Below are 17,325 nucleotides of genomic sequence, written 5' to 3'. Positions count from 1 at the left end.
ATGAGATGCTTACAGGGGCACTTAAAAAAAAAAGCCGCACACAGCACATCTAACTGCAAATAGATATATGAAAATGTTCTACTGCACATATGCAGCTGCCAGTATTCAATCATGCCTAATCATCCTCCTCCAAACCAATTTTCCCCCCAAGTTGGTCAAGTAGGTACTCTTCAGTAAGTAATATTCACATACCAAGTTTTAAAATCCAGCCATTCAATTATCTGCATGTATGGGGAAAAAACATGGCAACTTTTTAAAGTGACAAATATTTCCCCCCACTATTACTGAGAAGTTAGTGGGGTTTTGCTCAAAAGTGCTATAAAAAAAAAATCACCATTTGGGCAGATACATTCTGAAAAGCTTCATTTGGGCAGATGTGTTAACCATATGAAAATGGGGGGTTATTACAGAAAGTGTTTCAACCTTAATGGTGGTAGCTAGTACCAGGCACCTGCTATAATAATATCTCTGCATCTTGAAAATGGATTGTTAAAAGAAATACTTGCCCATTCCTGCAGCAATGACAGGCAGAGCCAAGTCATATGTGTAAAACAAATAAGATAGCATCAGAAAATCTATATAGCTTCGGTGACTGGGCAGCAGGACAACTGGATGCTCCTGAATGGCCTGTTGTAACTAAGAACAAACACAAACAATATTTATGGGAACCCCTTTCATGGAAGCCATCACGGCAAATACCAACAAGATCTCAGACTAGAATGGTTTTTGTTTTTAAGTTTACATTATAGTGAATTTCATTAGAGGGTGGCCCTGGTGTTTATCAGTAGTCTAATTCTTTCAGTTTTTGCTGACAGACAACTTGGAGCTACAGTAACACTAGCACTGGACCCCATATCAATGTAGAGTTTCTGAAAACTCCCCTTTAATCATAAATCTAGTAGGATCCCTGGATAGTGGGAGATGAGTCATGGAGGACTGCTGACATTTCACATGTGTTCTGATTGCCTTAATGAGTCACTACATTTCAGTATTTTATTTTTGGGGCATTCTTACAACATATGGAGAAACATGACCTTTACTTTCTATTCCTTCCAACACCTCTCTGAAGTGCTTTAATATATTTTGGATATTTACTGGTTAGATATAATTGATATCGATTATAGTGAAATTATTTGAAATACATATTGATGAGCTAGCTTCTTATTCTCTCAGGCATACCATATACCCATCAGCATGGTGTAACTCCAACCAGGTTCCCATGTTTCTATTATTCACAAATCCCATTCTTCAGTGCTTATGACCATATCCCACTTTATCATGGGTCCAAACTTTACTTCTAGAACCTGTCTTTATTAGTGCCTACTACTAAAAGTAAATTAAACAAAAAATGGGCTTATGCCTTTTAAAAACAAAACTTCTTTCATAAAGTTTCCCCATCCCCCAAACACCCTAGAGAAGTTACTCTTATGCTATTTTATTTTAATTTAATTTAATTAGGAATTCAGGCCCTGTTCAGTAAGACTCTATACTGACCCGAGAACTAATAAAATGGTAACATCACAAGAGTGAAAACTGAACAACTGAGAGCAGGAAAATATTTAGACAGACGGTGTCTTTGTTTTGTTAACTATTTAACGTCAAAGACTAATTAATATTCTGGAGAACGGAAATCTTCAATAAAGATTACTCCCACCATTTCAATAAATGCAAAAGCTCACACACAGCTTCTGAGCCTGCCAACAAGTCCTTGGTGGAGGGCATGGGGGAGGGTAAGGAAAGATCAGACTTGACATTCTTGATATTTCCCAGAGAAACAACAAGAAAAAACCCTGTTAGGCCTTTCTTTATACACAATCAAGAGTTCAAGCACAATTTAAAAAAAAAAAAAAAAATCTTTGTAGGTCATCTTTAGGAGTTATTGTTTTCTCTGTTTCAAAATTTATTCCAGTCACAAGCCTATCTAGTTGCTCTGCATAATGGGATAAAATGCATTAATTATTTAAATCTGTGATACTTGTGTACTGAAATTACTAGTTTAGAGTCTCCTTTGAATTCTTCATTCACATCTAGGTTTCTCCCTTTTTAATTGTTGAAAAGGATAATCCTAGTTAACACAGGCCTTGCCACTTTTATTCTTTACATCTTTTGGAGTCTATGCCTGAGTGAGTAGTATAACCACCAGTTATGTCAGCCTTTATACCAATACTTACTTTCTGAATTCCTTCTTCATTCACACAAACCTTCTGGAAAAGGCGTTTAAATATTTTGCTCAAACTAAAAGCAAAAAATCGAATAGCTCCTATGTGTAAATTGTGACCCATCTCATCCAGGATTTCAATGGCTTCTTCTTGTATAATATCAGTGGACTCACCCATCTCTTTTGATAGCTAAATAAAAAGCAACAATAAGATCAAAAGTCATTTCCCATAATTTTTTTTTAGAAAAACTGTTCCACAAACTATACCTATTATTCTGTCAAACTAAGAGAAAGGTATTAAAGTCAATGCAATGCAATACATTCTAAATGTCTCAAACATTATTTTAGGGAAATATGGGTTCTGCTTTATATGACAGGCATAAACCTAATGTTACTGGTTCTGTTTTATTTCAACAACAAAAAAAGTAAAGCCTGAACTCCTCTGAAACACAGTAATTTAAGTGATCATCTTCTGAAACATAAGTTTCATACAAAGGCTGTATTGATATTTATAATAAGCCATTAGGATGCATTGGCATATATACGTTGTACTAGATTTGTATCTTTTTTAGGAAGCTTACATTTTAGAAGAGGATTTATTAAATTGCCTTTCTGACAAATGAATGCTTTGGTCTTCTTTCACTGATTAATAAAGTTAATTTTAAAAAGCCAGTATTCTTATTAGATACATTTGTAGAAAAATTTTAAAATGCTTTTGGAGTAAGTTTTTAGAGTTACCCGAGGGATATCAACTCCATTACTCATGCACCTCTTTGTAATGTATCCTTTTGGCAATGGCTGGCTGAAATGCATACAAAGTACCATCACTAGAAATGTTGCATATTGATGTTCAGTTTTAATTGTTGCAAATCTTTCATTTGGGAGATTGTTACTAAGGAATTAGAGAGTGGAAATCTCCTTATTCAATATATTGACTCAAAAAACATTTAACCTAAAAGATACTCTTTATGAGTAAACAACAACTAAATAAGGAACATGCATGTTATAAAAGCATGGAGGATGCAGTGAACATCAGTGAATAAACCATGTCTCAACTTAGAGAGGTGTACACCTTATTAGTTATGTTTTCACTTCTATAACAGTCAAGAAATTTCTCTTCTCCCACCATCCTCCATCCCAATCAAGTGGCCATTTCACTGTCAAATTGATGCATTCAAACTTCCTTCTCTACATAATTTATTTCATCCTGAATAGTTTCAAGTCTAGCAAGTCTGATTATTTTAGCAACACAGAAGAAACCAGTTACTGCCTTCTCTAACCCCACCAAACAAAAATCAATATTTAACAGGAAATATATTTTTATTATTTATTCAGGGCAGGCACTTTCCTCTCATTCATTCGTAAAATGCTTACCAGCACACTTCTTATCCTTCATGAATAAATAATTATTAAGGTATAGAGCGCATATCTCCTACAGCAGCTAGTTACTTATTCCATAAAATTAGAAAACAAGAAACCCTATAAACCACAAAAATCATACAAAAACTAAATCAAACAAATGCAACTCAGCTCATACCCTGAAACTTGCTAGACCAGCTCCAGCAAATTGCCAGGGGAGAAAATTCCAAAGATGTGGGGTGGCTCATTCAAGTGAGTAAGTTTTCTCCACTCAAACAGGAGACTGTTGTATTCTATACCAGCTGTAGCTGGTAGGTATATTCCCAAAACAGCCCCAAGTAGAGCGTCTTGCAATAGTCTGAAGAAGAAATGTTTGAGACTGGACTGTAACTGGCAAGATCATTAACCTCCAAGGATAAGTCTACATTGCAGCTGGGAGTATGCCTCCTAGACCAGGTAGACAGACTCATGCCAGCTCTGCTCAAGCTATCATGCTAAAGTAGCAACCTGGACGTTGCAGCAGGGGTAGCAGCGCCCAAGTCCAAGCTCACCGATCCCTGGGTCTGAGGTTGGGTGGCTAGCCCAAGCCACCACCTCCATATTACTATTTTTCGTTCACTAATTCAAGCAGAACTAGTGTGAGTCTGTCTCCCTGGGCTGGGAAGATTGCTCTCAGCTGCAGTGGAGACATACCAAGTGCTTTGAGGGGGTGGGGGGTTCTTAGCAAGGACTTCACCACCACTTGTTTCAGCATTGCTGGCAGCTTGCCCTCCTGAAGGGATGGTATTGAAATTAGAGGAGGAGCTGGTAAGTAACCCTTATGTTTCAGCTGCTTAACACTTTCCACTATAAAAATAGTCACAAGAATCTTTTAGAAAGAAACTAACAGATCCATGGTTTGCAGCAGGCCTTTAAAATGCATCTGGGAAAAGCCGTTGAGCTAGAGAAGGTCATTTTCTTTGTCTCATGAAATTCCATGCAGGGTTAATATAAGAACGGCCATATTGGGCCAGACCAATGGTCCAGCTAGCTCAGTATCCTGTCTCTAATAGTGGTCAGTGCCAGATGCTTCAAAGTGAATGAACCAAACAGGGCAATTTTGAGTGATCCCTCCGTCAACCAAACCCAGCTTCTGGCAGTTGGAGGTTTACAGACACGTGGCGCAAGAGGTTGTGTCACTGACCATCTTGGCTAATAGCCATTGATGAACCTATCCTCCATGAATTTATCTAATTATCTTTTGAACCCAGTTATACTTTTGGCCTTCACAACATCTCCTGGCACAAGTTCCATAAGTTGTGTGAAGAAGTACTTCTTTTTGTTTGTTTTAAACCTGCTGCCTATTAATTTCATCAGGTGACCACTAGTTCTTGTGTTACATTAAGGGGTAAATAACACTACCCTATTAACTTTCTCCATGCCATTCATGATTTTATAGACCTATTTCATAACCCACTTTAATCATCTCTTCTCTAAACTGATCAATCCCAGTCTTTTTAATCTTTCTTCATATGGAAGCTATTCCATATACCTCTAACCATTTTTGTTGCCCTTCTCAGAAAATAATATATTAGAAATGGAAAAAGTACAGAGATGAGGTAACCAGAACTGCATGTAGTATTCAAGGTGTGGGCATATCATGGATTTATAGAGTGGCATTAGATACTTTCCTGTTTTATTACCCATCCCTTTACTAATGATTTCTAACATTCAATTAGCTTTTTTGACTGCTGCTGCTCACTGAGCGGTTGTTTTCAGGGAACTAGCCGAGATGACGCCAAGAATCTGTTTCTTGCGTGATAACAGCTAATTTATACTCCATCATTTTGTACATATAGTTGGGATTATTTTTCCAATGTACATTACTTTGCACTTAGCAGCACTGAATTTCATCTGCCATTTTTTTTGCCCAGTTTAGTGAGATCTCTTTATAACTCTTCACAATCAACTTTGAACTTATCTACCTGGTGTAATTTTGTATCATCTACAAATTTTGCTATCTCACTGTTCACCCCCTTTTACGTATTATTTTATGAAGATGTTAAACAGCACAGACCCCAATACAGATCCTTGGGAGACCCTACTATTTATCTCTCTCCATTGTGAAAATTGACCATTTATTCCTACCCTTTGTTTGGTTAGCAGTTATAAAGTGTTAAAAACTGCCATTTCCCCTACATTGCCATTTGTTCTTATTACCATCCCCTCTGTGGAACTAATACATTATCCAAGTGTTCTACCCCACCTGGGAGCACCAGACAGGGCAGGAATTCCTTTCACTTCTCAGGAGGGGTGGGAGGGAGGCAGCCAAGCAAGGCTCCCACTGACAGCCTCCTGGATCCAGCAGCCCACCCCAGTCTGGGATAACTGCCTTCTCTTGCTGCCTGCTAATGCAGTGAGCTAATGTAGCTCAAGCAGTAGCAGGCTGTGCTGAAACGCTGAACGTTCAGGCTTCAAAACCTGATGACGACGATGATGCATGATGGGAAGGAGTTGTTACAGTTGTTTTTTAAAAAAAAATTCCAATTTGTTTTTACCATTCTCCTTTAAAGAAAGCTAGGAAATTACATTAAAATCTATGCTTATGCATTTCATAATGTTGCTTTTTTCCCCCCAAGACCCATAAAAAGAGTCAAGCAGAGTGGATAAACAGTGCAACATACTGGCATGCCTGCAAAATCAAAACACTGCTTGGAGATCATCTACCATACCCCTGCGGGTAAATCAATGTATTTATTTTGCCTGCTAGCAAAGTGTAGTGTTCAAGTTCTTGATTTACTGGTCTTTCCAACAACAAATAACCTGTTTGACAGAGATCAGAAAACGGATTCTCCCCTCCCACACAATGTCTATCTGGATTTCACCTACTATGAATTAGAGACTCCGTGTTCGGTCTCACCTGTTTGATAACATACTGAAGTTGCTCAGACTGCAGAACACTATCTTTAATGGCACTTGGCTTGCAAGCTGAAAGTCCTTTGTAAATGACAGGAGTGTAACATTTCATTGCATATCGCAGGTCACTGGACTGCCGTCTCTCCTCCAAGATATCTTCAAACTCATCCCTTTTCTTTGATGTGAGTTCTTTCTGCTGGGAATATGCAAAGACAGAATGAGACCATATCTTCAACCAGCCAATGGTATTCTTAGATATATCAGGTAAGCTTTATTCAGCTGTCATGTAATATTTTTGCAATGTTTATTTGAATTCTTGAACAAATTCCCATGCTTTGAGTGCATATACAAATATTACATAGATTTAACCTTCCCCACCAAAAAGAGCTTGGCAGAACAAATGGGCTTTGAAAGTCGACAGGGACCACAGCAAAAGCGCCTTGCCTCCAGCATCTTCTTAATTAAGCTAATGGGTTGTGACTTAAGCACTTCTGATTTCAACTGTTACAATTACATGCAAGGAATGAAGTGATCTCTGTGATATCCGAGATGCAACCCATCTAAGGCTAAGGATAAAAATTAACACCTGAAATTATATCCCAAATCAAACTGGAAGACAATGCAAATCAGGGAACATAGGTGTAAAAGGAGTCCTTGAAGGAAACACCCTTTACCTGGTGCAAAATGCGATGGCCAGTTTGTTAAAGTTTCTGGGGCACTTAAAGCGTAGGCTCATGCAATATGTGTTACATTTATCCATCTGGAGGTGAGAAAGGCATGGATCACCATGGTAAGCTCCACATATAAAAGAAAAGGACCTGACCTCCCTCTGGCCAAACACAAATAATAAATAGGTTTTTCGGCCGCTGATATTAACTCAGTATCCTGAAGCAGCGGTGGATCCAACAAGACCTCAGGGAGAAAACCTGAATGACAAAAGGCATTTGTCTTCCATTTGAGACGGCTATTTTCTATACCAATAGCTCTGGCTAGTCCCCTTAGTCTTGCTGGGGCTGTGTTTCAACCATCTTGAACCCATCCAAACTCAAGCAGCAGCAGCAGCAAAACACTAAGAAAATAAATTAACTGCATCAGCTGGACTCAAATGAAATGGAAACATAAAACTGACAGTCATCTGCACATTGGAGATATAAGACTTCATGTTGCCTCAATGTATCCCACAGAGGCCTCACAAATATGCTGAGCAAGAAGCATCATGAGATAGAAGTCTGCAGCAACCAACACAAGAGGACCCTTGAGGCAGACAGGCACCACTTTCTGTGCTCTCTTGGCCAGAAAAGAAGTCACTCATCCCTGCCAGTGACCACAGCAACACCTTGTGGTCAACACAATCAAAGGTAGCTCACAGACCTAGAAAGGCATGGGTCCAACTTACAGTGGTGGCCTGAAGAAGAGAGATATAAATGTTCCCATGTTGTATTTAGGAACTAAAATAGTATATCTATTCATACGACAAAATTCACCATATAGCCTGCATCCAACTTTTCTGCCTGTATCAGGTATATGGAAACTTCAAACTCACCTGACAGAGGTGTGTATACTGTCAACTCTTTGTTCGGGGTGGGGGAAAGCTATATTTTCTACCAACACCACTAGGCACATGATATACCAAAAGGCACCGTAGCCTCCTGCATGCATCCCAAACTCGCAGCTATCTCAGTACTGCAGTAAAACCCCCAGCTGCTCCTGAAATAGGACTTGATTCAAGTCCTCTGAAATCAATGGGAATCTTTCCAAGACTTCAGTGGCCATGGACGTGGCATAGTCCCCAGGACTTTGTTCAGAATTGAAACCATGTGTCAGGGGTGTGCAAATCGTAGAAGTCCCAACTATATTGAGATTGCTGGCAGCTACTATCTAAAAAGTAATAAAAAAAATACTGTGTGAGATGTGGCTAAATTAACCTTGCTATTAGAACCTTTACTCTTGCAACTTTGAATGCAAATAAGGAAAATGTAACTAATGTAACTACTACTGTAGTTTTTTGCATTTTGTTTCTCTTTTTTAACATAAAATAAAAATAAAGCAAAGTGCCTTAGGCTATGGCACTATAGAGATGCACAACTGTGTTGGCACAACTCCACAAGTCTTAAACTGCACCAAATGATAGTTACACAAAAATCTGAAGCAGCAGCATTATACAGCTATTACATAACTCAGATCTGTGCAACATTAAAGTGTTGCAGATATTATGAAACTAAAGCCTAAGAAAATTGTTTTACTGTGTTTACAATGAAAGCAAGTTTACAGTTGTTTACTACTATGTTATTTCAAAATCCATTTGATCATGCTTACCAAACAACTCTTGCAATAAAGGTGAAGTTCTGGGAGATTTTAAAGTTCATCCATTCAAGCTACTTGTACACAAAACAAAAGCTTGATTTTTTACTTAAATGAAACAGAAGTATAATTTTTTTTCACCTGCTTATCTAATTTCACTGGTCTACAATTTTTCAGAAGTCGTCTGCTTCAGAGATAAAATGTGCTATTTATTATGTATTTTGATGTGCTGAATTCAAATATGACAATTAAAACAACTGATTGGCTACTGTTTCTAAGATATTTAAGTTTTTACATTTTATGTCTATGTATATTGTGTAGATAGAGTTTTAATCATAAATTGTAAACCTAGGTCTTTTCATGCGTTTATGGTTGCTTTACATGATAATATTTCACCTGTCCTGTTTATGTAACACTTTAAAAATCAGCAGAAGGGTTATATAAATAAAATGTATTATGAAACAAAAGGCAAAAAACTATTATGTACATAGTTTAGTCCTATTCAGTGTCTACTTGGCGCTTCTTGGCTTGTCTCTTGTATTCATTAAATGGAGCATCTCTTGTCACTGTCCAGCAATAGTCTGCAAGCATTGACGGGCTCCATTTGCCCTGATAGCGTTTCTCCATTGTTGCAATGTCCCGGTGAAATCGCTCGCCGTGTTCGTCGCTCACTGCTCCGCAGTTCGGTGGAAAAAAATCTAGATGAGAGTGCAAAAAATGTATCTTCAGTGACATGTTGCAACCAAGGCTTTTGTATGCCTTGAGGAGGTTTTCCACTAACAACCTGTAGTTGTCTGCCTTGTTGTTTCCGAGAAAATTTATTGCCACTAACTGGAAGGCTTTCCATGCCGTCTTTTCCTTGACACGCAGTGCACGGTCAAATGCATCATCTCGAAGAAGTTCACGAATCGGAGGACCAACAAAGACACCTTCCTTTATCTTAGCTTCACTTAACCTTGGAAATTTTCCACGGAGGTACTTGAAAGCTACTTGTGTTTTGTCAATGGCCTTGACAAAGTTCTTCATCAGACCCAGCTTGATGTGTAAGGGTGGTAACAAAATCTTCCTTGATTCAACAAGTGGTGGATGCTGAACACTTTTCCTCCCAGGCTCCAATGACTGTTGGAGTGGCCAATCTTTCTTGATGTAGTGGGAATCTCTTGCACGACTATCCCATTCGCAGAGAAAACAGCAGTACGTTGTGTACCCAGTCTGCAGACCAAGCAAGAGAGCAAAAACTTTCAAATCGCCACAAAGCTGCCACTGATGTTGGTCATAGTTTATGCACCTCAAAAGTTGTTTCATGTTGTCATAGGTTTCCTTCATATGGACTGCATGACCAACTGGAATTGATGGCAAAACATTGCCATTATGCAGTAAAACAGCTTTAAGACTCGTCTTCGATGAATCAATGAACAATCTCCACTCATCTGGATCGTGAACGATGTTGAGGGCTGCCATCACACCATTGATGTTGTTGCAGGCTACATGATCACCTTCCATGAAGAAGAATGGGACAAGATCCTTTTGACGGTCACGGAACATGGAAACCCTAACATCACCTGCCAAGAGATTCCACTGCTGTAGTCTGGAGCCCAACAGCTCTGCCTTACTCTTGGGTAGTTCCAAATTCCTGACAAGGTCATTCAGTTCACCTTGTGTTATGAGGTGTGGTTCAGAGGAGGAGGATGAGAGAAAATGTGGGTCCTGTGACATTGATGGTTCAGGACCAGAAGTTTCATCCTCTTCCTCGTCTGACTCAAGTGAGAATGATTCTAGTGCATCAGGAACCGGCAGTCCTTCTCCGTGGGGTACTGGGCGTATAGCTGATGGAATGTTTGGATAATGCACAGTCCACTTTTTCTTCTTTGACACACCTTTCCCAACTGGAGGCACCATGCAGAAGTAACAATTGCTGGTATGATCTGTTGGCTCTCTCTAAATCATTGGCACTGCAAAAGGCATAGATTTCCTTTTCCTGTTCAACCACTGGCAAAGATTTGTTGCACAAATGTTGCAGCATATGCGTGGGGCCCACCTCTTGTCCTGATCTCCAATTTTGCAGCCAAAATAAAGGTGATAGGCTTTCTTAACCATAGTGGTTATACTGCGCTTTTGTGATGCAAAAGTCACTTCACCACAAACATAGCAGAAGTTATCTGCATTGTTCACACGAGTACGAGGCATCTCTGCTCACTTTGGCTAAACAGAAATGTGTCCCTTTGCAATATCAAACACTGACAAATATGAGAGCACGACACTGTATGATTTCTAGAGCTGCTACAGGGCAATTTGTTCAGCAGAGTGATGTAAGCTTCGTTATGATTGCATCATCCATGACTTCTAGGAATAACATGATGCAATTCATATCATGTATGACGCAATACCAGCTTCAGATTGCATCAGTCATTGTTTTGCCTAAAAAGCAAGTACTGTCCAAACCCAGTCATAGATTTATTCATAGATCCAGTCAAAAACGTATTTTAGTCATTTCTGGTTTAAATTGAGATCCCTTCCCTTTATAACTTACTTATCCTCCGCCATTCCCAAGTCAAGGGTTGCATATACTGACCCAATAGCATATCTTGAAAACTAGAGCCAATCAACAATTTTAAGCATCATTTTCATTCTCAGTGACCCAGAATTAGTAAAGTTTGACTACATTTATTTCAGAAGCATTTTGGCTGTAGAACAGTGTTTTTTAAAAAAAAAGCAACAGAGTTTACGCAATCTATCCAAAGCAACTCGTATTTGTGTAAAGACCAAACACGAAAAGAACGCATCTTCACTACCCGCCATATCGGCGGGTTGCAATCGATTGATCCCCGAATGCGCTCACCGTTGACTCCGGGACTCCACCAGAGTGAGCGGCAGTAGCGCAGTTGATGGGGGAGCCGCACACATCGATCTCTCGCCGTCTGGACCCCAGGTAATTCGATCCAAGATACTTTGACTTCAGCTGCACTATTCACGTAGCCGAAGTTGCGTATCTTGGATCGATCACTCCCCCTTCCTCCCCCCCAGTGTAGACCAGCCCTAAGAACATATGTGCTATGACTGGTATTAGCATGTGTAGTGTGTCAGCTGTTGCCACTGATCTCTCTACATCAATCCTCCTGCTCAAAAATAAAGCAGGAAAAGAAGAATCTATAAAAGGGGCTCCAAGACCTAAAATGAGAACAGCAGGGGGTGAGGAGGGGAGAGGATAGGGCATAGCATAGTGCTAGTTCATATATTAAATATATGTAAAATGACAAAATATATTGGTACATAAATATAAGTTAAAGTGAAGTGTGGCAGCAACACTCAAACTCTCCACAGTGCTGTGGAGTGGCCTGGCCAAGAGGGGAACCACAGGGGTGAGAAAATCTTCACTTGTTCTTGAACTCAGAGCCAGGAAGCAACAGCCGGTGCCCGGGCATATCGGAAGAGGGAGTCTCCATGAGCACAAAGAGCAGTGAAAGGGCTTTTGTTGCTGTTATACATGGCCAGGAGATGGGAGAGAAGGGGCCGATCTTCAATTCCCAGGACGCTTGCATGGGGACTTTTCATGGGAGTGGGGAAGGGCAGTCTTCACTTCACACGCTAAACTCTGATGGTACCAGGGAGTGCTAGGCACAGATGATACAGAGAAATCTGCACTCAGAGGGACCATCCTTGGGGCCAGGAGAAAACTCCCATCTTTTCCATAAAGCCAGAGAGCAGCTGCTGAGTGCCTGTGAGGGTCTCCCTCCCAATAGCCTGGGAGGTGAGAAGCAGCTGCAGGAGCCAAACAGGTGCAGAGGATTCTCTGAATCCTGCCACAGGCCTAGCTGGCTGAGGATTGATTACAGTGGGAGTCAAGTGAGAAGCAATGGGAGGCTGGGGATGTTCCCCTTTACTCTTCTTCGGGACTAGAAGAGATGAGGAGCTCACTTTCTCTCCTTTCCCTGACTGCATTTGTTTTAGTCCAGATGATACTTCATGCTTATTCACAGCACTACAGCATAGTCCTCACCAGCTGTGAGTTTCAGGTCCACACCTACTTCTGTAATTCACACACAAAAAACTTCACTAACAGGGATTTAAGGTCTTAGGCCTTTAGTACTGTCCTGTGATCCTCCTATACACAGCCACCCAGTCTTGGCTCCAACTTCTTTGATCCCTTCCTTAAGGAGCTCATCCGGGCAAACTCAGTACCTTACCTCCCTCAGCATCTACCAACCAGCAGCAATACATCCCAGACCAATAGTCTGCACACAGCATGGTGATAGTCCATGGAACTGTATGACTAAGATTGCTGATTTGGAGTTGTGGTGGGCACAGTGTAAGTGGTAGGTTTGTATATTGAGGGCTATGGTACTGTTATAGTCCTAGTTCCTACTGCTGTGCCCATAAGGGCCAAGTTAGGGTTGTGCTGTTGGGGTGTGCACTTCCTGGTTTTTTAATGTCTGAGTTTTGGGAACTCTTACACTCTGTCAGGGCATGAGGAACAAAAGGCAAGTGCTGAGCGCCTACAAGCTCAACTTCATGTTAAGGATTGTGTGTGTATATGTGTGTGTGTGTGTGTGTGTGTGTTCACATTCCTTGTTTTTTTTCAGAAATTAGGAGCAATGAGGAGGCCACAATTAAGTAGGGGCAACTGCAGTATTAGTAACTCTTCTGAGTTTATCACAAGTCACACTATTCGGTGTCTCTCAAAGCCACAGCTTCTGGATTCATGTGATTATGTCAGAAGCTCAGCTTTCATTTTTTAAAACGTTAGTTTCTAGCACTAATGTTGACAGAGAAAGACCTTGAAAATGTCAATGCTAAAGGCTCCAACAGCAGAAGATAAATGAAAAAAATCCAAATGGTTTCACTTTTGGGCTCATGATTTTTAAGCCACTCGTGATTTTTGGACATTTGACTCTCGAGATTTGAACACCTGGGTTTGGAAATACTGCAATAGGAGAACAGAAGAATGGCGATACTGGTCCACATAGCCCAGTATCCTGTCTCTGACAGTGGCCAGTCCCACAAGCTTCAGAGGGAATGAACAGGGCAATTTTGAATGCTCCATCCCTGATCCAGTCCCAGCTTCTGGTAGCTGGAGATTTAGGGATTCCTGGAGCATGAGGCTACATCTCTGACCATCTTGACTAACAGCCATTGATAGACCTATCCTCCATGAACTTATTCTTTTTTTAATCCAGTTATAGTTTTGGCCTTCACAATATCCCCTGGCAATGAGTTCCACAGGTTGACTGTGCATTGTGTGGAGAAGTACTTCCTTGTGTTTGCTGCCTATTAATTTCATCGGGTACCCCAAGTTCTTGTGTTATGTGAAGGGGTAATTAATGCTACCCTATTCACTTTCTCCACACTATTCATGATTTTATAGACCTGTATCAGATCCTCCCCCTAGTGATCTCTTTTCTAAGCTGAACAGGCCCTGTCTTTTTAGCCTCTCGCTGTACTGGAGCTGTTCCATCCCCCTAATCAGGAGAAAGGTGCTATAAGGAGATTACCTGGGCACTTCTTACAGTCCCTCAGATACCACTGAGGAAATGTCCCTGCGAGGTAAGGGGAAAGCAGATGAGAAACCTCCATTTCAGTGACAAGAAACTGGACAAAAGGGTGACTGGGAAGAATCTCATCAAAGGATTAGAAGCAAGAGGGAGGGACCCTGCATTTGCTAAGAAGGGTAACAACAACTGAGCTGAAAAAGGAAAGGGAAACAGGAGCAGATGGCAGTGCAGAGCAAAGGAAGTGGATGGGCGGAGCAATCCTTGGTGAAGCTGAAGTCAAGCGAGTGGCTGTTTGGGAAAATGGAGATCCAGACCTGAAAGTCTAGCAAGACGGTGAGGAGAGGAAGGAGGCTGAGGGGCAGAAGGGATGTCAACTTGGAAGCTGAAGTTACTGAAGATGAGGATGGAGGATTGCAATGATAAATCACTGCAGCACAAAGGGGAGAGCCTCTCTCTGTGCCAATGTGGAGCCCTACTGACGATAGTGGGACTACACATGGGCATAAGAATACACGGATCAAGTTAGTCATCACAGATTCAAGAAGCCATTCTGCTTTGAGGTTGAGTTCCAATCTCCTTTCTAGATTCCATACATGCACACATCTTTCAGCTGTTCCTACATTTCTCAAACAAATTCCTGTTAGTCTGAAGTTCATGATTCTGTGTGTTGGAAGGAAGAGAAGAGATGGAGTAGATTTTTAAAATGTTGAACAAATTTTACTGTTATTTGAATGGAGAACAGTTTATCCATATGTTCTAAATAATAAAAAATTGCATTAATTTAGGTACCTCAAAAATTGGCTGATGCTAGAAATGTCAAACTGCGCTTGTTTTGTAGAATCCTCACTAGGAAAGGGGGAACAAAAATCAAGTTTTACAATAAACAGTTTTATGATAAAAAATGCTAAAGCAGGGAATTTTACGCATGTGTAACTGCGCTGGAGAAGCAGGGCAGATTCCGCAGTTAAAAGAAATACTGCTTAACTGATCCACTTAGAATCACCCTAGTACTGCTATCCCACTAGACAGGCACAAGGTGTCTAAGGGTATGTCTACACTACGAAATTAGGTTGAATTTATAGAAGCCGGTTTTATAGAAATCGGTTGTATACAGCCGATTGTGTGTGTCCCCACATAAAATGCTCTAAGTGCATGAAGTCGGCGGACGGCGTCCTCAGTACCGAGGCTAGCCGTCAACTTCCGGAGTGTTGCACTGTGGGTAGCTATCCCACAGTTCCCGCAGTCTCCGCCGCCCATTGGAATTCTGGGTTGAGATCCCAATGCCTGAATGATACAAAACAGTGTCACGGGGGGTTCTGGGTACATGTCGTCAGGCACCTCCCCCTCCGTCAGAGCAACAGCAGACAATCGATTTGCGCCTTTTTACCTGGGTTACCTGTGCAGATAACATACCACGCCAAGCATGGAGCCTGCTCAGCTCAGCTCACCGTCACCATATATCCTCTGGGTGCCAGCAGACGTGGTACTGCATTGCTACACAGCAGCAGCTAATTGCCTTTTGGCAGTAGACGGTGCAGTATGACTGGTAGCCTTCATCAGCGATCTGGGTGCTGGCAGACGGGGGGCTGGCAGACGTAGGGCTGCACTGCACACAACAGCAGCCCCTTGCCTTTTGGTAGAAGATGGTATATTACGGCTGATATCCGTCATCGTCGTCCTGCAGTGGCTGTCAATCATGGGCACCTGGGCAGTCTTGATGATGATGGCTATCAGTCGTAGTATGCTATTTTCTGCCAAGTGCCCAGTATTTTCTGCCAAGCACTCAGAAGATGCCAAGGGCTATCACTCATGCTGCACCGTCGTCTGCCAGCTTAAGATGTAAAAAATAGATTTGTTCTGTATTCATTTGCTTCCCCCTCCCTCCGTGAAATCAACGGCCCGCTAAACCCAGGGTTTTGAGTTTAATCTTTGGGGGGGGGGTGGCATTCTGTGTGACAGTTGTTTGTGTTTCTCCCTGATGCACAGCCACCTTTCTTGATTTTAATTCCCTGTACCTGTACGCCATGTCGTCACTCGGACCTCCCTCCTTCCCCTGGTCCGTCAGATACTAGTTTCGCGCCTTTTTTCTGACCAGGCGCCATAGCTAGCACTGGGATCATGGAGCCCGCTCAGATCACCGCAGCAATTATGAGCACTATGAACACCACGCGCATTGTCCTGGAGTATATGCAGAGCCAGGACATGCCAAAGCAAAACCAGGACCAGCCAAGGAGGCGATTGCAGCGCGGCGATGAGAGTGATGAGGAAATTGACATGGACATAGATCTCTCACAAGGCACAGGCCCCAGCAATGTGGAAATCATGGTGTTACCGGGGCAGCTGCATGCCGTGGAACGCCGATTCTGGGCCCGGGAAACAAGCACAGACTGGTGGGACCGCATCGTGCTGCAGGTGTGAGATGATTCCCAGTGGCTGCGAGACTTTCGCATGCGTAAGGGCACTTTCATGGAACTTTGTGACTTGCTTTCCCCTGCCCTGAAGCACCAGAATACCAGGATGAGAGCAGCCCTCACAGTTGAGAAGCGAGTGGGATAGCCCTGTGGAAGCTTGCAACGCCAGACAGCTACCGGTCAGTCGGGAATCAATTTGGAGTGGGCAAATCTACTGTGGGGGCTGCTATGATCCAAGTTGCCAGGGCAATGAAAGACCTGGTGATATCAAGGGTAGTGACTCTGGGAAATGTGCAGGCCATAGTGGATGGCTTTGCTGCAATGGGATTCCCAAACTGTGGTGGGGTCATAGACGGAACCCATATCCCTATCTTGGCACCGGAGCACCAAGCCACCGAGTACATAAACCGCAAGGGGTACTTTTCAATGCTGCTGCAAGCCCTGGTAGATCACAAGGGACGTTTCACCAACATCAACGTGGGATGGCTGGGAAAGGTACATGATGCTCGCATCTTCAGGCACTCTGCTCTGTTTCGAAAGCTGGAGGAAGGGACTTTCTTCCCGGACCAGAAAGTAACCATTTGGGATGTTGAAATGCCTATCGTGATCCTTGGGGACCCAGCCTACCCCTTAATGCCCTGGCTCATGAAGCCGTAAACAGGCAGCCTGGACAGGAGTCAGGACCTGTTCAACTACAGGCTGAGCAAGTGCC

General features: G+C 42.0%; 1 protein-coding gene across 3 annotated transcripts in view; it reads right to left on the bottom strand.

Moving 5' to 3' along the window:
• GNPAT (glyceronephosphate O-acyltransferase) overlaps positions 1-17,325 on the bottom strand; it is a 52,649-nt gene that overhangs the window by 30,515 nt on the left and 4,809 nt on the right. Inside the window, exons 1-4 of one of the 3 annotated variants that reach the window (XM_054022934.1) lie at positions 7,956-8,017; positions 6,417-6,605; positions 2,172-2,348; positions 507-636 (exon numbers count right to left, since the gene is read on the bottom strand). In XM_054022934.1, the coding sequence (XP_053878909.1) occupies positions 507-636; positions 2,172-2,348; positions 6,417-6,524 (415 nt within the window). In that variant the 5' untranslated portion in view covers positions 6,525-6,605; positions 7,956-8,017. Of the gene's footprint in view, positions 1-506; positions 637-2,171; positions 2,349-6,416; positions 6,609-7,955; positions 8,018-17,325 lie in introns of those variants that run through there. The other 2 variants (XM_054022932.1, XM_054022933.1) reach the window with 2 other exon arrangements.

This window comes from Malaclemys terrapin, chromosome 3 (assembly GCF_027887155.1).
Source record: "Malaclemys terrapin pileata isolate rMalTer1 chromosome 3, rMalTer1.hap1, whole genome shotgun sequence".
Classification (NCBI taxonomy): domain Eukaryota; kingdom Metazoa; phylum Chordata; order Testudines; family Emydidae; genus Malaclemys; species Malaclemys terrapin.
This window is presented reverse-complemented; position numbering and strand designations above follow the sequence as displayed.